Source organism: Diabrotica virgifera, chromosome 9, assembly GCF_917563875.1.
Source record: "Diabrotica virgifera virgifera chromosome 9, PGI_DIABVI_V3a".
NCBI lineage: Eukaryota > Metazoa > Arthropoda > Insecta > Coleoptera > Chrysomelidae > Diabrotica > Diabrotica virgifera.
In genome coordinates, this window is record NC_065451.1 from 141,782,422 (window position 1) to 141,806,290 (window position 23,869).

Sequence of the window (23,869 nt, forward strand, 5' to 3'; positions counted from 1 at the left end):
GTTCGTATGTCGTCCAGGCCAGCCGCTTTATTATCTTTCATTTGATGGATCGCGCCTCTCATCTCCTCTAGACAAAAAGAGGTACCTAGAACATCTCTTTCTTCGTCGATATTCCGTTGAGCTCTCACCTTGTTCTTTCTTGATGTCGTCTTACCGTTCATTAGAAGATGATGGGCTATCTGATCGGGTGTGACTTCTGTCATGTTGACTGCCGGAGCAGCGGGATCGTTGCCAAGATTCCGAATCAGCTTCCAGGCACGTCTGCTGTTTTGTTTCATGTCCAGACTCGTGACCAGCTTGCACCACCTTTCCGTTCTGTTGGCGGATATCGCATGTAACATGTCCTCCCCAGCCTGTATTGTTTTTATGTTTTTTATATTTCTGGTAGTTATGACGTATGGAGAATTCCAAACAAATTATCGATCAATCATTAGCATTCAACAAATCAGTAAACAAATTATCATTATCACTAAATCAAATTATCCGTTGTACTCTTATTTGAATATTATTTTATTTATCGTCGTAAATACCATTACAAATTAATAAAAAATTAATTAATTTGTAAATAATTTTTATGTAGATACAATTGTTTAGAAATCTTAAAAATAAATTATTAAATTAAATGAGTATTAGTTATACATCTCATAATATTAGTTATATGTCTCAACTCAAAATAACAAATTAAAAATATAAACTTATAAACAATAATTTTGCAATAAATAATAGGGTTTTTTTTACGTTTAATACCGAAAGTTAAGTTCAAAACAACAAATTAAAGCTAGTTTTTAAAAAAATTTGAACAAAAATCATTGAAAATATAAACGAAATACACATAAAAATCATTTTTGTTATGCACCGTGCAATTTTTTATTTATCACTCAGTCCAACACTAACAATTTCGAGGTTGCAGTCGAAGGTAGAACGGTTCAGTTTGGTTAGTATAATTCCACTTCCAATATAACCTTTCTGCCTTTACGTGAATTTTGACCCGCCTTCGAGCAGCTCCATAGTCAGGAGTGTTTGAACTATCTCTACCATCCACGAGAGTCCACCAGGTCCAAACCCGCCCACCAGGTAAACAAACACCGCTGAACGGTACGTTAACCCTCTCCGCCAAATATCGACGGGCTCGCCGATTCGCTACCGACCGCGATGCCGCACCTCCACCTGGCCGTGCACCTGATTGGTCTGACTGTTACACGCAGCGCTATTCATTGACCTGGGAGCGGACCAATCAGTTAAGCACGGGTAATGGTTGATGGGTATGATAGCTAGCGCGACAAGCAGTGGCGTAACTAACGCCAATGCAACCAATGCGGTGCATTGGGGCGCAGGCCTTATGGGGGCGCAAAAAACTGATATTCTGGAAAAATTTTAGCAAAAAAATATGTTGAAGCAAAACTCCCTGTAGCTTCCCGAAAATAAAAAATGTAAACAAAATATTCGTGGTATTTTATTCCGTTCAGTCACAACAGACTGTTGGTGACTCTTTTGTTTACTATTATCGTTATCTTATCTCCTCGGCGCGACGATGCACATCTGTGTTTATGGCTTTCTCATCACAACTGCTTTTGTTTATTTATCGTTGTTAGCTACAAAGATATTCAGGTAAAATATTTTAGTACTATTTTAGTAACTAGGACAACGTGGCCCTGTCATGTGTCAGTCTTGTTGTAAGATCGTACGGTTCAGTAGCTTTATTTGTTACATAAAAATACAAAAGAAATTTTGTCGGTGTATTTGTTATACAATTGAAATAAGTGGACCGTTTATTTGTGCGTTTTAGTGGATTTAGTGTGAACAAAATGAACGGAAATAAAAGAAAAAGACCTAGTGGTGCTGAGTTCCGAAAAATGAAAAAACAAGGAGATGAAAAAGTGAAGAAACTACCAAAGATTGACATGTTTAAAAAAAAAACAGGATTTTGCTGAAATGTACTTCTAAAAGTCATTCAGGTGACGATGGTGTTGGTGAGAGTGAATGTGAGCGTGGAGACAAAATATCCACGATAGAAGAGATCGTCGCATTGCATTTTTTTGCCGATAACCAAAATTCAGAAATCCACCAAAACATGAGTAAGTCTGCTGATTTAAATATTACATATATAGCTTCTTCTACATTAGCCACTGGCATAAGTACTACAGTACAAGAAAATACTGATGACATAGGTATAATCTGCAATGCAGAGAATACAGACATAGCTGTTTTCTCAGAAGATATGAATAAAGATGAACTGAAATCTCGTATTTTGAACTCCGAACCATGTAGACCTCAAGGGACATTCCCTAAAGACATTCAAACAAATAGATCTTTTTCAAAAGACTATTATTTTTTCGAAACAAAAACTGGTCAAAAAATTGAGCGTTTTTGGCTTTGCTACTCTCCGTCTTTAAATGGAGTGTATTGTGAACCATGTTGGTTGTTCGCTAACAGACTTGATAAAAACTGTAACAATGCATGGACTACGGGAAAATCAATGATTGGAGAAATCTGTCAACAAAAACTAAAGACCACGAATTGAGTAAGTGCCATATTAATGCATGTATCGCTTATGGAATGAGAAAAAGTAACACAGATATCAAAATGCTTTTTTATGACAAAGAAGAAAAACTGGTTAAAGTAATAAAGAGAATTTTTGATCTTATCATAACAATATCAACCTGTAATCTAGCTTTCAGAGGGCATCGGTCGGAAAGCATAAAAAATGTTCAAAGTGAGTCAGGAAATTTTCTGAATATTATTGATCTCCTTTCTAGATACGACCCTATTTTAAAGAATCACCTGGAAAACGAAGATAGTAGGGTAAAATACTTAACCCTTTGTTGCCCGACGGTACCTTAAAGTACCACAGAGTTTGAACGCGTGTATATTGTACATAGTTCATTTGTTTCGCTTCTGCCTGACGGTACACAGAAGTCCAATGTATTTTCTCCCTCTCAGATGCAGCGCATGTGCAGAAGTAATATTTACATTCATATTTCATCAGTTACGTTCTAAAGTGCATGGTGTGAGGTTAGTTTCAAACTAGTCCTAACTGTTATCGTGTTTTCGACATTTCACAAGACAAGGTAAGCTCTAATTGTATATATATATATAATGTAAATTGGTATATCTAGTATGCACAGAAAACAAATATTCTGTATTTAGAAAGAGGTTTAGCTAAGAAAACCTTATTTGTTTCAGAGTCCGCAAAAGTACCGTCAGGAATATGGAACATAAAAAAATAAAATGGTTTTACAACAAACCTCTTTCTGAAGCAGAATTGCAAGACATCGCCAACGAAATTATGGCAGGTGATGACTTACCCTTAGATAATAATTTTGATACTGATATAGAGGAAAGTGATAATGATAGTGACACTGACTTCGATTCGCTATTTCCAAGTACATTTAAAAATAATTTCAAAAGAAATGGTGATGAGAAAAAAGTGAATATTTTACAAGATATTAGACTGCCTCCGAACATTTCAAGTGAAGTGAATGATAAAGATAATGCCACAGAGTCTAGTTCTTTATATCCACAAACACTTGAAAATAAATTGGATGGTAATAATGATGAGAAACAGGATATTGTTTTACAAGATATTGGATTCTCTCCAACCGTTTCAAGCGACTCAGTCACTATCACCACTGTATCGTTGGAAGCGTGCACTTCAAGAAAATCTTGTGAGCAAAACACTGCGACTATAAACAGAAAGCTGCGTTTATCAAAAGTTGAAGTAGAAGAGTCTGCTAAGAATGAAGTTCAAGAACAACCTGCGCGTAGATGGAAGAAGTGTAGTGTTAAAACCAAAATATCCGATTATCCCGAGCCGGAAGGTGTGGTCGAGGAATTGTTTGATAGTTCTGAAACACCAACCAGCGTATTCATAAAAGTTCTTGGCTCCATCATAAGCGATATCACTTACCAAAGTAATTTGTACGCTGTCCAGAGAAATATACAATTGGATCTCACGGAAAAGGAGCTCCTCAGTTTCATTGGCATCAATTTCTTCATGGCCTATCACCAACTGCCGAACTGGAAACATTACTGGAATGGAAGTCCCGATTTAGGCATTCCTCTAGTTACTAATGCAATGTCACGTAATCGCTTTGAGAAAATTTTGGCAAATATTCATTGCAACAATAACTTGGAAATTCCAAAAAATAACACAGACAAGCTATACAAATTACGTCCAGTTATGGAAAAACTCAACCAGAATTTTCAAACTCTTTACAAAACAACAAGAAGGGTCGCCGTTGATGAAAGTATGATACGTTTCAAGGGTAGGTCGACCCTAAAACAATATAATCCCCAGAAGCCTATAAAACGAGGATATAAAATCTGGTGCTTAGCTGACCAAAAAGGATATATTTCAAATTTTGATGTGTATCAAGGCAAGAATGAACAACTGCAAAATGAATTTAGACGCCATGGATTAGGAGAACGTGTTGTGTTGTCATTAACAAAACCACATTGGGGCAAAAATAAAATCATCTATTTCGATAATTACTTCACATCAATACCGTTACTGGAAAAACTACGACTTGAGAATACTTTGGCATGTGGAACAATTCGCAATAATAGAAAGGATTTTCCTAAGACTTTAGCTGAAGATAAAACTCTTAAAAGGGGAGACTTTGACTATAGGTACTCCAACACAAACATAGGTATTTTCAAATGGAATGATAATACAATCGTGAACTTTGCAACTAACTTCCACGGAACCGAGGTGACATCAGTCAAAAGAACTAATAAAGATGGTACAAAATCTGACATAAGTTGTCCAGTAGTTGTGGAGGATTATAATCGTCACATGGGTGGGGTAGATCATGCTGATCAACTTCGTACTACGTATGGTATGAATCGTAGATCAAAAAAATGGTGGCACCGTTTATTTTGGGGATTTTTAGATATTGCATTTATAAATTCATATATCATACACTGTGACTTTATTGAAAAGATGACCACGTTTGAGTTTCGAAGGTCAGTCTCTCAAGGATTATTGAATATGAACAAATGTGAATCAAAGAAGAGAAACTCAATCTTGAAACCATTACAAAAGCGTCGAAAATACAACTTTAGTGTTTTAGACGACATACGTTTAGGAAATAGGGGAAGCCACTGGGTCAAATACGAAGGTAATAGAGGCCGGTGTGAGTACTGTAGTGCCCAAGGTATCCAGTCACGTCCTCACAGTAAATGCAGCACATGTGGGGTGTTTCTTTGTTGCAATGAAAAAAAAAAACTGTTTTGCGATTTATCATGAGATAAATTTGTAACATCATATTATCAATATTTAATTATTTGTTAATGATAATGTGTAGCTTAAGATATTTTAGAACTATTTTAGACATAAAAAACAATTAATTTTATAAATATTCAAATAAAATATAATGCCCTATATTTACTTAGGTATTTCCTGACGGTACTCAAAAGTCCAATTTTTTGTTTTTTTCCTGTAAATATCAATCATTTAAAACAACAACATATATTATTCATTTTACATGTTTTTATGCCAAAAATGTAAAAATATTTGAATTTTTTCTTAAATCTCTATATTTGGGCAACAAAGGGTTAAGCCCTTCAATTCAAAACGAACTTATTCAATTGATATCTCATCAGATTTTGAGTGAAATATTGACTGATGTTCAACAGTCTCCATTTTTTTTCTCTCATTTTAGATACTACACAAGACATTTCAAAAATTGATCAGTTATCAATAATTTTAAGATATGTTTTATACAAACCAGACCTAAATCAGCTTCAGATAACGGAATCCTTTTTAGGCTTTGTGCAAGTACTAGACCAGTCAGCCGAAGGCCTAGAGGAGCTTGTAGTTAAATTTATAGAAGAAAAGAAAATACCTTTTGATAAGTGCCGAGGTCAGGGATATGATGGCGCTTCTGTCATGAGTGGAATTTACACAGGACTGCAGACCAGAATAAAATCAAAGTCTCCTAACGCTGAGTATATTCATTGTGCTAGTCACAATTTAAATTTAGTTTTAAACGACAGTGTGAAACCGATTTCAGAGATTCCATCATTCTAGGATACAATAAACAGTATATACGTATTTTTCGGCCAAAGCCTACCAAGATGGCAATGTTTAAAAGAATTAACCGACTCGTGTGTTATCAAGTTAACCTTGAAAAAACTCTGTCCTACTAGGTGGTCGTCGAGGTACGACGCTTTGCTATCAATCAGTGTAAATTTTGTAGCAGTGCTGAAGTGTCTAACAAAAATAATTTTGATTTCGAACAAGAACAATGAAGTTGCAGAAGCAAATGATCTTATAAAGCAAATGTCTTCATTTGATTTTGTTTTGATGTTAGTGTTTCAAAGTCGAATTTTAGAAAGAATCCAGATTATATCGAAAACCCTACAGAGATGTTAATCTAGATGATGCAAAGAATCTCCTTCAGAAGTGTTTAAAGACTGAGCGAACTGCGAGGAGAATTCGGCGATGTCCTGGATCAAGCTAGAAAGTTAGCTGCGAAGTGGAATATTGATTCCTTAATGACCTCCAAACGCAAAAGAAAAGTAAAGACTTTTTTTGACGAACTTTCTAGTGACCATGAGTTTAGTGATCCTGTGCATTGCTTTAAAGTTAAGGTATTTTTGAGAGCTGCTGATATTCTTATTTCACAGTTAAACGAAAGGTTTAAATCTATGGTATATATAACTGACACGTTCAGTTTTTTAAACCCAGATAATTTATTACATTTTTCTGACGAACAACTTGTAAAGTCAGCCTCTGAGTTTTGTAAAATATATGAATCTGATGTGACTCATGCTTTGACCAATGAAGTAATTTGCTTTAGAAATGTAGTCAAAGACGATATCAAAAGTAATAAAATAAGCAAAATCAGCCACTTGGCTGATTATCTATTGATTAGGAATAAATTTATTACATCAAGTGTCCCAAAAGTAAGGACAGCATTAATAATGTTTCTTACATTACCCGTAACTGTTGCAAGTAGTGAAAGATCTTTTTCTAAACTAAAAATAATAAAGAACTACTTAAGGAACTCTATGTCCAATACTAGACTGTGTGATCTTAGTGTAATTAGTATTGAACATAAAAGAGCTCCGTCTTTAGATGTAGAAAAGTTAGCAAGACTGTTCCTAGAAACAAAGAGCCGCAGGGGCTTTGTCAGGGAATAGGAATTAATGTACAGTGTTGTTCCTATGAGCTGCAGGAAGGTTTGACTGTAAGAATGCATCATCTAGTAAAATTAATCAAAGTTTGAGAAACGGAACATAAACATTATATTGTTGCTTGCAATATCATGTATACTATACTGTTGAGTAAATAAAAAATAACACTGAATAAATAAAAAATGTTGAGTAAAGTAATATAGGTATACAAGTAGTGTATATTTTATCGTCCTAAAAAGTACATTAATTAATTGTAAGTATATAATGTCATCCTTACTTCAGTTATATTATTGGTATTTGGAAATATTCAGTAACTTAAGGGGCTATCCTAGTGCAAAAGTACGAAATTCATATAACATACTTCATATTGGTTTAGTTTTTAATTCATATTGATATAGTTCTTTTTATTTTAGAACTTAAAAAAAAGTATGTGAATTTCGTACTTTTACACTAGGATAGCCCCTTAATTTTACTTTCAATTAATTTCTTGAATAATAACTTTTTAATAATTAACTTTAAAATTACTGTTATATTTCTCTGTATAATCTTTCTCTGGAGAAATGTCGTTTTTGTTAGTTTCTTCGTGGGAGGTTGGGGGGGAGGGGGTGGAGAATAAGTCTGGGAATAGGAGTGCACGAGGAATACTTGCATTGGGGCGCAGGTCAGAATAGTTACGCCACTGGCGACAAGTAGAGATTAAATCACCGTGATACGTAGCGGTGGCCACGGGCGATACCGACACCTAAACTTTTCCCCCTTTACGCGTCTAGTCAGCGAGTAGAACACTTCACCCCGAACGCTAATAAAAAGCACCATTCCCTCAAGGAGATCAAAGCAGGGGGACTTTCCTACGGGATCGTCAAATTACAGAGAGACTATACTCGGACCGAAAATTGAAGACGGTGACTAATACATCTGGAGGGATTTCAAAGTGGAAAATTTGAGAAGTGTCAGTAGCGTACGCGTACTGTAGTGCACAGTGAGCGTTTGACTTTTTGTTAAATACATTTAGTGAATAGTGGAAATGTTCCACTGGAAAGCGTAGTCATATAACTCTATTATTATTATACAGATATTTCGTTATTTCTAGGTGTATCATGGCGACGAAGATATCTGCGCTCTATTAGGGATTGTCGTGTTTCCAAAAGAAAAATATACTACCTTGATGAAACTTGGATTAATGCCAGGCATACGGTTTCAAAATTTGGCACGATACAACTATAAGAACTCCTCGTCAAGCATTTATAGAAGGCTTATCTACAGGCTTACGAGCACCATCAGGCAAAGGTCAACGTCTTATTGTAGCTCATATCGGTAGCGATACAGGTTTTCTTGAAAATAATGCTCTCGTTTTTATATCAAAGAAAACTGGCGACTATCACGAGGACATGGACGCCGTATGCTTTGAAAGATGGTTCGAAAACGTTCTTCAGCATCTCGAACCTAACTCAGTGGTAGTATTAGACAATGCATCCTACCATAGTCGACTTGTTGAACGAATTGTGACAAAAAAGCAGTTTTGCAACATTGGTTGAGGGAAAAATCCATTCCATACGGCGAGGATATGGTTAAAGGACAGCTTATTGGTATTATTAGACAACATCGTGGTACATATCGCCAGTGCTGTAGATACAATGGCTAGACTTCATGGCATTACCATCTTACGACTACCGCCTTATCATTGTGAACTGAACCCAATAGAATTAATTTGGGCACAAATGAAAGGATATGCCGCTCGGGAAAATGTTACATTTAAAATTAATGATGTCCAGCGCCTCTTGCAAGCCAGTTTGGACAGTATTAATTCTACGGATTGGAAGAATGCGATAAGCCATGTTATTAAAGTAGAAGACGATATGTGGAGGTTGGACGGCATTGTGGATAATGTTATTGAGCTTGTGTTAATACAATTAGGATCAAATGATTAAGACAGTTCAACAGACAGTTCTGCAGAATCAATGGAGTAAGATGATTTGCAAAATTATGAGGTACATATCTTATTCTTCTTCTTCTTTGTCTATTTTTCAATATGCCCCCAGTAAGTTGTCATTCTATTATTCTCGTGGTCTTCACACTGATCATCTTCCTATTAGTGAACCGTCTCTCGCCGTCCTTACTACTCTATTTGTTGTGATTCGGATTATGTGGTCGTTCCATTTTACCTGATTTTTACCCAGTTGTTATTGTTATCCACCTTGCATCTCCGTCGTATATCTGCACTAACCCTCTCTAGCTCTTTTAGCTTTAACTCATAGTGTCTTACCATCAATTTTTCGAAGGGTTTTTATGTCTGCTGTTTCTAGCATTCTTTTTGTCCTGTCCGTATCAGGTGGTGTTTTTCCGCGTATGTAATTATTGGTCTGATGACTGTTTTGTAAATTTTGCCTTTATCATCCATACTGCTTTCTATAGCATCCATAGAGCTTTCTATAGCTAGATAGATGAGATACATATGTGCTGTTAAAATTAATTAAACTAGTCGCATTTATCAGTGTTGTAAAAAAACTTATTCTCTTATAGTAATACAATATCTTTTAGATTCATGACTCTGATTGAATATTACATTGTGGATTAGGCCTATTGGGGATACCACATACAAAAAAAGCACCAATAACTTTACCTCATGGGTGATGTGAAAACAAGTTAATTGGAGAGGTTTTAACTCCACGTCTTGAGATTATTAAAAAGTTGGTTCAGTTGTGATTAATTAATTGTATAATAAGCGTATATATCTTATCATAAATTGATTAGTTCTAGAAACCTGAAGATTTTATTGAGTAAATTCATAAAACAAAATAAAATACCTGAAAGTTAAAACATCTTAAAGGCATAAGCGCAAAATCTCGCATGTCAAAATGTTCAATGTGTTTTAAATGTATTCATTTTTGTCGATTCCTGAGAAAATTAATAAGTATTTTTGAACAATTTAAACGCAGAATGAAAGATTGCTTTATTACCGAGGGCTGAAAGTCTCTTAGAATAACCCAAAAGTTTCTTTTGAATGAGATATTGAAATGAGACTTTTGAAATTGAAAGTCACACTAAATTTTCCTTTTTTTTTCACCCCTGTTACTTATTATTCAACATTATAGAAGTTTTCAGGGACTTTCGGCCCTCGGTAATAACGTAATCTTTCATTATGTGTTTAAATTTTTCAAAAATACTTATTAGTTTTCTCAGGATTCGAAAAAAAAATGAATACTTTTAAAACACATTCAATATTTTGATAGGCGATATTTTGCGCCTATACCCTTATAAGGCTGTTATAATGAAAAAAAAAAATCACAAATTCGGTTGCCTCTAAGCTGGAGTCATTTTATCATAAAGTAATTAGTTTGTTACGTGTTTCAGTTGACTTTGGAAATAATATTTATAAAAATTAGTATTTTAAAAATTGCAACCGCGCTCTATAAGTAATCAGTAGATCTAAATTAGATAAGTGACTATTGTTCTATGAAAGTGACAACTGTACTCTTTATTGACCACACAAATTCATTTTTTAAGAGTTACACAATATCTACAACATAATAAATTATTCTAAGGGTAGACATACTAAATATGTCTATGCGGATACGCTACTGATTAAAGGGTGTCTACTGAAATTTCAGGACTTACCTGAATTTTTGGGTTACCCCATATGCAACAAATTATTTACTTAAAAATAACACGCGTTCTGTAGTTGACACTACAGTTGGATAACTTTACCTTTGATAAGAGGAGCAATTAAAAGATTTTCAAGCGGTTAAAGTCGGTTTGTAAGGGCCGGTACTTTCTGTCTCGATTAAACCCCGTTTAGCGAAATTTTGCATGATACCCAAGGTTTAATCGGGACAGAAACTACCGGCCCTAAGTCTTGTAAACCACAATATATAAACTTCACCTGGTATACTATTTTGACGATTATCGAAGGGGGAGTGAAAATGAGTCACCGTCTTCAATTTTTGGTCTGAGTATAGATCCTCGGCATCTCAGTCCGCAGTCGTCCTCCGGCCTGCGCGGGCTTGTCCTGTCAGCCTGGGGCGCAGCACTTTACCGTACCCCAGGGTTGCCAGGTCAGTTTTGATGTCTTCAGTAGTTTTGCTTTAAAAAAATCAGTAGCCATCAGTAGATTTTTTAAGCCATTTATAATACAGTAAAACCTCTGTTAACGGCCACCTCTTAAAATCGGCCACTTCTACTAACGGACAGTTTTTAAATAACGGCCAGTTTAAAATTCTCCAAACTAATTATATTATGTAGATTCGCTTATTTATGAACTGGTAATATCTACGGTCACCTTTATATTACGGACGCGGCCAAGTAATCTCGTATTTTTAAAGCCTTCACAGAAATTTACATACTATATTTATTTATTTGGTCTTTTATATTATACCTAGTGAGCGCGTAAAAGTGAGCGAATAAAATAATTTTTAACATTTATTGCTAATAAACATTTATTGCTTCAAACATTAAGATAATTGAAGACGTAAGTGAATACAGGTCATATGTCACATTTTTTGAGAAAATTGTTTTATTAGGTTCTTGTTCTTCGAATGTGCTGTTTAAACTTTTAGAATTTTAAAATAACCTATTAGTACTCAAATAAAAATAATAGGAATGTATTAAAGCAATATTCACACTAGATTTTCGAAATTCTAGTGGACAAAGGTATTATGTCCAAAATCGCGTTTGGACATAATACCTTTATCCATGTTAAATGCGTAAATATAAAGAATTTTTTCTATGACTTTGGAGATCTGCTGGTAAACCTCCATTTATGTAAAACCAAACGAGCAAAAGCAAAAAGCAGTTCAAATGAAAAGGTTAATTTTCGTGTTAATGTAAAATCGACAAGAGTGGACGAATTTGGCTTATATCTCTATAATACATACCTTAATGACTACATGACATTTTAGCAAGTAGATTTAAGAAAAAAAAGGATAGCACATCTGACCAGAACTGAATATAGACCAAGAAAACTGGAAAATAAAACTGGCGGTCTGAGTTTGGAAAAACTGCAAAATTTAAGAGACTGAATAAAATTTGTTTCCTAAGAGTATACATGGTTTTACGAAAACACAATACATACATAGAGAAAAATAAAGAAAATCCCAAAAAGAAAAGAACCTAATAAAAAATATGTTTTTTTTTAATTTTACATTTTGTATTGTAATTTTTTTGAAAATAAATTCTCATTTTTGATACTTAACTGTTCTATCCACTTGACCCTAACATTTTTTTATTATTTTTATGTGGATAAAGGTAATAAATATGTCCACAAAAATTGAAATATTTGGCTTAAGTTAACTTTTTTTAAATTCAATTTAAAATTAAAAAAAATCACCTTCAGATAGGTACCTGTTTAAAAAAGAGTAGCAATGCAAATTTATAAAATAAATAATTAACTTGGAACAAAAGACACTAAAATGCTCAAAAGCATTATTTTGTGGCATACGACCTTTATCCACTTACGTCTTCAATTATTTATACAGAGTACAAAAAAATTATTGAATTAAATTAATTGACACAAAAAGGAGAATGTAGGTATGTAATTTACTTAATTCAAAATACATTTTACTATTGCCAGAAAACATCAAAAAATATTTATTTGCTAAATAAATAGTTTTTCTGCACGCTCTGAACTTATTGGAAACAGAATAAGTACATACAAAGTATTAAAGACAAAAATTACCCGTTTCTTTTACCAAAAAATAAAGTACCTATACCTATTCATCAGATAGGTACTCATAAATCACCTCATAAATTATATCGAGGCGTCGCAATACCAGATGGTTTGGTTGTTGACACATTTCTCTCTCAACGCAAGAGTCCCTTTGTTATCTTAAGTAGCCACTTTGACATCATTATTACCATGACAAATTCTAAACATCCCATATACGACTAAGAAATTTAGGTAAAGTGAAACCAAAGAAGATTAACACGTTGTTGGATGTTGGGTTTTGAATTTTTTTAGATTTGTTATTAGAAGTTTTCAGTAGCTCGGTAAAATTGAGTTCAAATCAGTAGGTTTTATACAGTGATCAGTAGATCAGTAGATTGGGGTCCACATCAGTAGTTCTAGTGAAAAATCAGTAGACCTGGTAACCCTGCCCTACCCTGACTCTGTGGTCTGGGGTAGTTTTCGAGCGAAAAGCAGTTGTTTTATTTACTTAAGCGGCCGTTTCACATAGCAGTTCACTGTTATCGCAGCGACTGTTAGGTAGGCGTGGTTTGACTGTCACCTTTTCTTCGTTGTGAATCATACCACTTCGATCGCAGTAGACTGTTATAAGAATTACTGCGATAAGTAGAAATAATTCTAGTTTTGCTATCGCAGTAACTTTATAAAATAAAAATGGCGAAATCTGTCAAACGCATTGCGTTCTCGGATGAAAAACTATTTTTATTAATCGAATTATACCGCGAACATGAATGCTTATGGGATATAAAATCGACATTTTATAAGAATAATGTAAAGAGAAAGGATGCAATTGGAAAAATTGCGGAAAAGATGGGTATGGACGAAGAAACCATAAAAAAGAAGATAGCATCCATAAGAGCAACCTATCTTCTAGAAAAAAAAAAAAAGAAAATTCAAGATAGTCAACGAACAGGAATGAGCACAGATGATATTTACTGTCCGGCAGTGCCATGGTTTGAACATATGCAATTTTTAAACGATGTTATAATTACTCGTAAAACCATTTCTAATTTGGAACCGAAACTAACACAGGTATGTACTTTTTCATTTTGTATTTTATTTTAACATGTTCTTAATACACTGACAAATAAAAATTATATATTCGTCCATTGAAAGTCTATATCTCCTTCATTAACAAAATAATCTGCAAACTCGTCTCGGATCTGTCTAGCAAAATTTTTTGAAAAATTTCCTCCCTCATGACCAATATTTGGTAATACGTTCATTGTTGTTCTATTTTCAAAATTTGCAAGAGTCTCTGGACGTAAAAAATTATGCAATACACAGCAACACATTATTATAGATTCTGCGGTGCATAAATTGACGTCTATCGCCCTTGTAAATATACGAAATCTGCTACAAAGAATACCAAATGCGTTCTCTACAACTCTACGTGCTCTGCATAATCTATAATTAAAATTTTTTTGCTTTATAGACAAATTTGTTGATCGTGGATACGGCTTCATTAAATTATGGCTGAGTGCAAAAGCATCATCACCAATAATGCAATAAGGTAGAGGGTTCCTCTTTCCTGGTAAAGGTTCAGGAGGAGGAATTTGTAAGACATTATTAACATTAACAGCTGCATATAATGAGCTATTTCTATATACTCCTCCATCAGATATTCTTCCATTTCCACCACAGTCAACATAAATGAATTTGTAATTGGCATCTACCAGAGCCAAAAGAACAAGACTGTGGAATCCTTTGTAGTTGTAGTAGTAGGATCCCTCATTCGCAGGTGCTCGAATAGCTACATGCTTGCCGTCCAAAGCTCCTATAGCATGTGGAAAGTGCCATTTTTCTTTGAACTCGGATGAAATCTTTTGCCATTCTTCTTTACTAGATGGCACCTAAAAGAGTTCAAAAAAATGTTTCAGATAAATTGTAAAATAAAAGATGATAGGTTGTTGACAAAAATTTCAAAAATACGTCTTTCTAAGAAAATTACTGTAAATAGTGCATAAAAAATATAACTTAAAGGCGGGTATACATATGCGCTCTGCTCGGTGTGCGAGCCGCTCGCGCGCAGCGTATTTGTTAGATTAGTACGTGTTTTCAAGTGGCACACAAACGGCTCGCACACGGCGCCCCACGATCTAACTTCTGTCGGATTTTCAACAAATGCTTTGATGGTTCGCAATACGTATTTGGACGGGTTTGCGAGTGGTTTGTTGGTTTTGGGGCGCCTGAGTTGAATATTTGTTAGTAATGGAGTGTTAAGGCGGAGACAGATATCCGCGCCGCGAACTCCGCGCCGTGTGTGCGCCGCGCGTTCGTGGCGCGGTTATTGTTCGTTAAAATTTTTCATTTTGACGATCCAGAGGAAACTTACGAACGTTTAGTAATTGTAGATAATCATGTCTCTGTCCTGTACTTCTACTACATCTTATTTTGGTATTGTTCTGAAACTATTTTCTTGTGTCATCTTATACAATTTACTATTTTATGTGGAATAAGCCACAGTTTGGGAACATTTCGGGAACTACCTTTTTCGCTTCCCGGCAACACAAATATAATGGTAGGGGAGCCCAAGCGGGGATTTTTGCAGTTACTCGAGCGCGTCAGATTATCATATGGGGAGAAACGTGGTACCCTGCAGATGTACCTCCACCATATATTGGCTCTTAACACAGGGGAGTTCGTTCAGGGGGGCCCGAAAAAAAATCTATCCTTAAAAATACTCGAAATTGTCAGATTAAGATAAGGTAAGTTAAGTACATGCAAAAGAGTCTATATTTCAAAAATATGACGATTTGAGCGGGGCTACGGAAATGGGTGAGTCAAAAAGTTTCACAAAAAAAAGCGAATATTTCGCGAAATGAACGTCAGATTGAAAAACTAAAAACTACGTGTTCAATATTTTTCAAAAATCTATCGAAAAATACCAAACTTGAACCCCAAGGAGAGGGGTGGGGGGTAAATTTAAAATTTTAAATACAAATCCCGCGATCTTTCGCAAAATAAACATCATATCGAAAAACTGCAAAATACTTATCAATATTTTTGAAAAATCTATCGAATGGTTCCAAACACGACGCCCCACGGAGGTGAGGTGGGGGGTTACTTTAAAATTTTAAATGGTAGACCCCGTTTCTTATTGCAGATTTGGATTGTTTGTATAAAAATAAACAATTTTTATTTGAAACATTTTTTTGAATTATGGATAGATGGCGCTATAATCGGTAAAAAGATTGTTGGAAATGGAAAATTAAATTACAAAATGGGAAGTCCCCACTAAAATGGAAAATTTTACTTAACTTTTTTGGTTTTACTACCTAATAATCACAACCCAATAGGTCCAATAGTACCTTTTTGGCTTTCCGGTGACCCAATTATAATATATCTGCTTGTTCCAACTCCGTTGCTTCACCAGAAGCGAAGTTAGAAAACTATTGGGTCTTCCAAGTTGTGCGTTACCATTTTGGCTTTCCGGTGACTCAATTATAATATATCTGCTTGTTGCAACTCAGTTGCTTCACCAGAAGCGAAGTTAGGAAACTATAGGCTCTTCCAAGTTGTGCGTTACCTTTTTCGTTTTCCGGTGACCCAATTATAATATATCTGCGTGTTTTAACTCCGTTGCTTCACCAGAAGTGAAGTTAGAAAACTATTGGGTCTTCCAAATTGTGCGTTACCTTTTTGACTTTCCGATGACCCAATTATAATATATCTGCTTGTTCCAACTCCGTTGCTTCACCAGAAGCGAAGTTAGAAAACTATTGGGCCTTCCAAGTTGTGCGTTACCTTTTTGGCTTTCCGGTGACCCAATTATAATATATCTGCTTGTTCCAACTCAGTTGCTTCACCAGAAGCGAAGTTAGGAAACTATAGGCTCTTCCAAGATGTGCGTTACCTTTTTCGCTTCCCGACGACACAATTGTAACATATATACTTGTTCCAACTCCGTTGCTTCACCAGAAGCGAAGTTAGAAAACTATTGGGTCTTCCAAGTTGTGCGTTACCTTTTTGGCTTTCCGGTGACCCAATTATAATATATCTGCTTGTTCCAACTCAGTTGCTTCACCAGAAGCGAAGTTAGGAAACTATAGGCTCTTCCAAGATGTGCGTTACCTTTTTCGCTTCCCGACGACACAATTGTAACATATATACTTGTTCCAACTCCGTTGCTTCACCAGAAGCGAAGTTAGAAAACTATTGGGTCTTCCAAGTTGTGCGTTACCTTTTTGGCTTTCCGGTGACCCAATTATAATATATCTGCTTGTTCCAACTCTGTTGGTTCACCAGAAGCGAAGTTAGAAAACTATTGGGTCTTCCAAGTTGTGCCTTACCTTTTTCGCTTTCCGGTGACATAATTATAATATATCCGCTTGTTTCAACTGCGTTGCTTCACCAGACACGAAGTTAGAAAACTATAGGTTCTCCAAGTCGTGCGTTACCTATTTCGCTTTCCGGTGACACATAATATATATCTGCTTATGAATATTTTTTTGATATTGATAACTATTTCCGAAGTGAAAGGCGAAAGGTCAAATAAACTTGATTTCAAACTCGAATTGTGGCTTATGCCCAAATAAAATAGTAAATCTTGTTTTTAATACACGTTATTTTTAGTACAACAATGAACTGACATTTTTTAAAAAGGTCCGCATGTACATTTTTTTATTTCATCTTCTATTTCCGTTCAGATCGGATTTAAGTTGTTTCTAAATTATATGGTTCTTTATTGAGGATCCCACAATAATGATTTTCCACGGTAAACATCAATAAGTTAGATATTTCCTACAGTTCCGACCATTCCATTACTAACAAATATTCAACTCATGCGCGCCAAAACCAACAAACCACTCGCAAACCCGTCCAAATACGTATTGCGAACCATCAAAGCGTTTGTTGAAAAACCGACAGAATTTAGATCGTGGTGCGCCGTGTGCGAGCCGTTTGTGCACCACTTGAAAACACGTACTAATCTGACGAACATGCTGCGCGCGAGCGGCTCGCACACCGCGCAGAGCGCATATGTATCTCCGCCTTTAGGAAGGAAATATATCACTTATTGATGTTTACCGTGGAAAGTGAAAATGAGATGATGACATTAAATATATTTAAACATGTTAGCTTGCAACCCCCAACTTGTAACCAATTTGCAACCATCTTGCAACCAATTTGCAACCAGTTTGCAACCAATTTGCAACCAACTTGCAACCAATTTGCAACCAATTTGCAACCAACTTGCAACTAATTTGCAACCAACTTGCAACCAACTTGCAACCAATCGGAATGAAACCAAACACTTCTCGATGAGAATAGGAGAAGCTACTCCCGACGTCGGCCGATATCGGATCTGATCTGATCGGAGAAAAAAAAACGGATCCAATGTAGGCACCCACATTTAATACTAATTATCTACAATTACTAAATGTTCGTAACTTTCCTCTGGATCGCGGAAGATTCGTCAAAATGAAAAATTTTAACAAACATTAACCGCGCCACGAACGCGCGGCGATCACACGGCGCGGATATGTATTTCCGCCTTAAGATTATAGGTATCTAGTACTCAACATTTTGGTAATATCGCTGTTTTATTTTAGGACCAAGAAGTTGAACAGGACAAAGAATCCATAGACCAGAATGTAAAGGAAAGCAATGTTTTACGCTCATTAAATAATATTGACACTGAACCTGAATCATCCAGATCTGTTCACATTCCATTAAAAGTACAGCAATCAAAAAAGAAAAGAAAACATGACTATGTAGATCCCTCAATCGACGAGTCCATTAGAGCTGTAGATGGTGCTTTAGATAAAATATCTTCAGTAGCAGAGCAAGACATGTTTGATAATTTTGGCAATCTGATAGCTTCGCAACTGAGGAGTATTTCCTTAGAGGAAGCTTTAGTGTTACAAACAGAAATTACCGGACTAGTTAACACGAGGTTATTGCAAATACATCGCGCAAAATCTAACTCATCATCTAGGCAAACTGCTTGCCCCTCTATTGCTACAAATGATGACAATGCCACCGATTATTCATCAGAAAATACACAGCCTTCAACACCGTTACAAGAGGAAAATGAAGCCCAAGAAGACACTGACACTGAGTGGAACAATGATTATGCGACAAGAGACCTTATAGCAAAAGCACTTCGAGATATAATGTAATGATTTGTTGCTCTTTTTGTTACAAACCATAGGTATTCTATTGTATTATTATTTTTTTTTATATTTTGATACTTTCAAATAATTAAAATCTTTGTTTCGAACCGCATTTACTTTACAGACAATCTGAACTTACCTTCAGAAACTTATCTTTCAAGACGATGACAATTGCATGACATACTTCTGGTACGAAATTTCCTATTGTAATTCGTGATATTCTGCTTAGAAATTCAAGTGACTTGTATGAATTTCCACTTGCCAGGTATCGTAAAGTAACCGCAAGACGAAGTTTTGAACTTATCGAACTTCTCATGTGCGTCTCTTGTTTAGTTATCAAAGGAGCAATCTATAAAAAATTTAAGGTACATTTACTTCTTCTACTTTCGGAGAAGACCAGGCAGGATTCACAGCGGGGAAAGCATGTTTGGATCACATTTACATGGTCGAACAACTAATATAAAAAAGAAATGCCAAAAATAGATCCGTCCATCTGGCTTTTGTAGATCTTAAGAAGGCGTATAACTCGATACCTAGACCCAAGCTATGGGAAGCAATGGAAGACATCGAAGTACCACGAAGATTAATAACAGCAGTAAAAGCACTTTTCAAGAATAACACAGTAGCTATCAACATGGACAATCGAATATGCACTCCATTTAAGACGACAAAAGGACTACTACAGAGCTGCTCGACCATCCCTACCCTGTTCAAAATATTCCTGGAAAAGACCCTGAAACCATGGAAAAGAAAGGGCGAAGGAATGGGTATACAAGTAAGGAACGAATATCTATATACCCTAAGCGTTCCCTAAGTTTTGCTGACGACCAAATAGTGATCGCATAAGATGAAGATGATCTCATTTTTATGATGAGGAAACTGGAACAGGAATATATAAAAAATGGGATGGAAATAAACCTAAAGAAAACTGAATACCTAACAACGGAGAATACATAAATAAAGCAACTGGAAATACACGAAGGTAAGCAAATCAGAGGAACAGAGAGTACAAGTATTTAGGTTTTATAATATCAAACAAAGGAACAACTGAGAAATATATAAAAAATAGACTAGGACAAACAAGACACTGCATACGAAAATTGAACCCGATACTGTGGGATAAGAGAATCAGCATAAAAACAAAAAGAAGAATATATAATACCATGACAAGAAGTATCCTCACTTATGGGTGTGAAAATTGGACAATAAATAAGAAAACCAAAAACAAAATAAGAGCAACAGAGATGGAATTCCTAAGGAGAAGCTGCAGTGTAACAAGGAGAGATAGAATAAATACATAGAGATTACGAGAAGAATGGGAGTGAATTCAGACATAATAGACTACATCGAACAGAACAGATTAACCTGGGTACGGACATGTCAGAAGAGCAGACCAAAATCGGTGGATAAACCTAATAATAGAGTGAAGCCCGATAGGAAAAAGGAAGAGAGGCATACCCCGAAGATCCTTCAGAGATGAAGTGGAAGTGGACGAAGCAATGAAGAGAAGAAATCTACAGGAAGGTGACTGACAAGACAGAAAGAGCTGGAGAGAACGGTTGAGTGAAGGAATACAGTGAAAACTGTGGAAATCATAAAGTATAAAATTAACTGTACTGTTCGTTATACTTACCTTTTCGTGCAATTCTACGAATTTTTCAAATGGCAGACGGGTAAAATTCTGAAAATCTCCATCTACAGTTAATAATTCTGTTAATAAATTATTTTCCATGTCAAAGCGAGGTCTGTTGAATAACGTTGTTTTCATCCAATATAACGTTGTTTTTACTGTATATTCGTTTCGCCACCGAGGGTACTTTTTTTTCAATAATATTTTTTTTTTTCAATAGTAATAAATAAGTAGTTACACTATCTACAACTTTCTTCTTATTCGGCGCCATCTTTAAAAATTGACTGTTTTATTTGAACATAGGAGTAGTGAATCAGTAGGTAGCAGTAAAACCCATCGCAGTAGATATATCCCCACCGCTAACAGTCGCTGCGATAACAGTGAACTGCTATGTGAAACGGCCGCTTTAGTTTAGTGCAGCAACTATAGCTGCAATGCTCAAGGTCACTTCATCGATAAACGGAGGAGCCGATAGTCAGTTGTATGCAATTACCCGAAGCGTAAACATCCATATACTTACCATTGAACATAAATTTTAGTGCGTTTGCTACGTTGTCAGATAACTTCGTAATTCGTGAAATAGTGATTGTTTGTTGAATTTTCATAATATACATAAGAGGTGAAATTTTTTATTAAAATGAATCACGTAAGTGCCGTAAAAAATCGGATTCTGAGTGCACAAGCTCGTGAAATTATATACTCCGTTTTAAAATTTACGCAACAGGAAGCAGAAGGAAATGTTCTTCTTATTGAGTTATCGAAAGTGCAAGAACGAGTAGCTGCTTTGACAGGTAAATCGATTGTATATTTATATTAAAATGTATATAATATATTATAAATGTCTTGCATACCTAGATTACCATTTTTTTGTTATAAATCGAATATAAAAAGAGGTGGTGTTATAGAAAGATAGAAAATAATTGAATAAGAGGAAAAGTTAATATAATATTCAATTGTTATAGGTGTCAGTTTATCCAGCGTCAGAAAAGTCGCTAAAGAAGGTCGTGAGGTTGAAATTGGAGAAACCCCCGGATTCTCCACACCTAATAAACGACAAAAAAAGTCCTCAAAAATACAGCTAGATCCATGTGATCAAAATATATTACGGAGACAAATATATGATTTTCATCTTCGCGATAAACACGTTTCCCACAATTAAAAAAATTCACCAAAAATTTGTAAATGAATTGAATTATGCAGGAAGTAGAGAAAGTATGAGGAAGGAATTCCACAAACTTGGGTTTCGCTGGAAAAAAAACAGTCGACAACAGAAAAATGTTGATAGAGAAACACGAAATTAGACATTTAAGGCTGCAATATCTGAGGAAAATCAAGGAAGCAAGAAATGCAAATAAATTTATAGTGTTTACTGACGAAACTTATTTACTAACGAGCCATATTGCAAAAAACAATTGATGTGATACCAGTAATAATGGACTAAAAAGCCAGTGTCAAAGGGACAACGTTTAATTATTGTTGAGGCAGGAAATTAACAAGGTTTTGTTCCTGGGTCTTATTTGAGGTGGAAGTCGACGTCAAAATCTGGAGACTATCATGATGACATGAACTATGCAAATTTTAAAAAATGGTTGGAAGAACATCTTTTGTGTAACTTGCCTCCGAATAGTGTAATAGTGTTAGATAATGCGCCATACCATAATACCCAGGAAGATAAATGTCCCACATCCGCATCAAAGAAGTGTGTTATGCAGGAATGGCTTCGGGAAAGAAATATTGCATATACTGCCTCCATGTTGAAGCCTGATCTTTATAACATAATAAAATTGCATAAACCTCGTTATGTAAAATATGCAATCGATAGAATTATACGAGCACAAGGACATGATGTATTTAGACTCCCACCATACGATCCAGATTTGAATCCTATTGAAACGGTTTGGGCAGCTTTGAAATCATATGTGGGAGCCAGAAATGTAGACTTTACATTTACATCAATCCAGCAGCTGTCGGACGAATTTTTTGAAACCTTTCCTGTGGAGGAGTGGAAAAAAATAACAGACAAAGTCATCGCAACTGAACGTGAATTGATATCAAAAGAGCCACTAATTGATGTAGTCGTAGATCGTATTGTTATTAATCCAGACGAAGATTCAGTTAGCGACGATTTACACTTTTCCGACAGCTAAAATAGCGACCTTGATGATATTTGAAAATAAAAACAGGTAAATCTATTTTTATAAGCTTATTTCCACAACCGTTGGAAACAATTTATTTTAACTAAATATCGCAATTCTCAGTATGAAACAAATTTAGCTTTCTAATTTAATAGATTTCAATTCATTCAGTTCATTTTAATGATTATGACTAATAAGTTCTATGATAGGTCTGGATCCCGCGTATGAAAAAAAAGTTGATTAATAGCAAGCTGAAAATTTGTTAATAGGTTAAGAGTGTCTAGTCGGATAAACTTTGATATATGGGAACACTGGAACAGGAGCAGTTTTAATTGTGGAACAGGTTAAAAATTTGGAACGGTCAGACCATGAAAACGGCACATTTATTTTGTCCGACACAATAGACTTAAACTCTCCGAACAGAGATTAAACTCTCATGCAAAAATCAAACTGCTATTTATCACCTGTCACAATTCCTGTCATCTGACATATTCTACATGTTCCACTCATTAAAACTCCCATTAGGTGATAAAAAGCAGTCTGATTTTTGCATGAGAGTTTAATCTCTGTTCGGAGAGTTTAAGTCTGTTCTGTCGGACAAAATACATGTGCCGTTTTCGTGGTCTGACCGTTCCAAATTTTTAACCTGTTCCACAATTAAAACTTCCCCTGTTCCAGTGTTCCCATATATCAAAGTTTGTCCGACTAGACACCCTTAAGCTATTAACAAATTTTCAGCTTGCTATTAATCAACTTTTTTTTCATACGCGGGATCCAGACCTATGAGTTCTTGGCAGAACTCAGTACAACTCTTCAGCAACGTAGCAGTATTTTATTTTACGTTTTTAATGTAAGAAAGCGTATCGAGTTCTTATTAGAACTCGGTACATCCCTGGCACCCGCCTTTGCCGTGTAAGGCGTGGTGCAAAACCTTCCCCATGGCAGGATGCCATAGCCTTAGCCCAGGAGGGTTAAGGCACAGCAGATGACCTGCGACGCCGTTCACCAAAGGAATTGGACGAGGACCCAATAGGCCGGGGGTGAACTAAGTAGCCCCTTGCATGTTATAAGTCGCGGAGACCCTTTGAGGGTCTCTTACGAAGTCGTGTGAAGTTGACACCTCTAAATACGATTTTTTCAAATTTTTTTTTATTTTTTAATTGTTCAT

General features: G+C 35.5%; 2 protein-coding genes across 2 annotated transcripts; one reads left to right on the plus strand and one right to left on the minus strand.

Annotated features, from left to right (window-relative positions):
* Positions 1-13,289: 13,289 nt before the first annotated feature.
* LOC126891484 (putative nuclease HARBI1) lies at positions 13,290-20,668 on the minus strand. Its single transcript, XM_050660661.1, has 4 exons — positions 20,570-20,668; positions 19,076-19,285; positions 14,319-14,673; positions 13,290-13,402 (listed from the first exon to the last, which is right to left on the minus strand). Exons 1-4 carry the CDS (start codon positions 20,666-20,668, stop codon positions 13,290-13,292), a joined length of 777 nt encoding a protein of 258 aa, XP_050516618.1.
* A 1,460-nt stretch (positions 20,669-22,128) lies between these two features.
* LOC126891485 (uncharacterized) lies at positions 22,129-22,713 on the plus strand. Its single transcript, XM_050660662.1, has one exon. The coding sequence runs from the start codon at positions 22,129-22,131 to the stop codon at positions 22,711-22,713; it is 585 nt and encodes a 194-aa protein (XP_050516619.1).
* The last annotated feature ends 1,156 nt before the right edge of the window (positions 22,714-23,869 follow it).

Bases quoted from the DNA above. Each gene is read 5' to 3' on its own strand.
- LOC126891484 (XM_050660661.1), bottom strand. From the start codon at position 20,668: ATGGAAAATAATTTATTAACAGAATTATTAACTGTAGATGGAGATTTT. The intron at 14,674-19,075 runs GTAAGTTCAGAT...GAACTCTTTTAG, and splicing joins TGAAAGATAAGTTTCTGAAG to GTGCCATCTAGTAAAGAAGA. The intron at 13,403-14,318 runs GTGATGATGCTT...TTCTTATAACAG, and splicing joins TCTACCTTATTGCATTATTG to TCTACTGCGATCGAAGTGGT.
- LOC126891485 (XM_050660662.1), top strand. From the start codon at position 22,129: ATGAACTATGCAAATTTTAAAAAATGGTTGGAAGAACATCTTTTGTGT.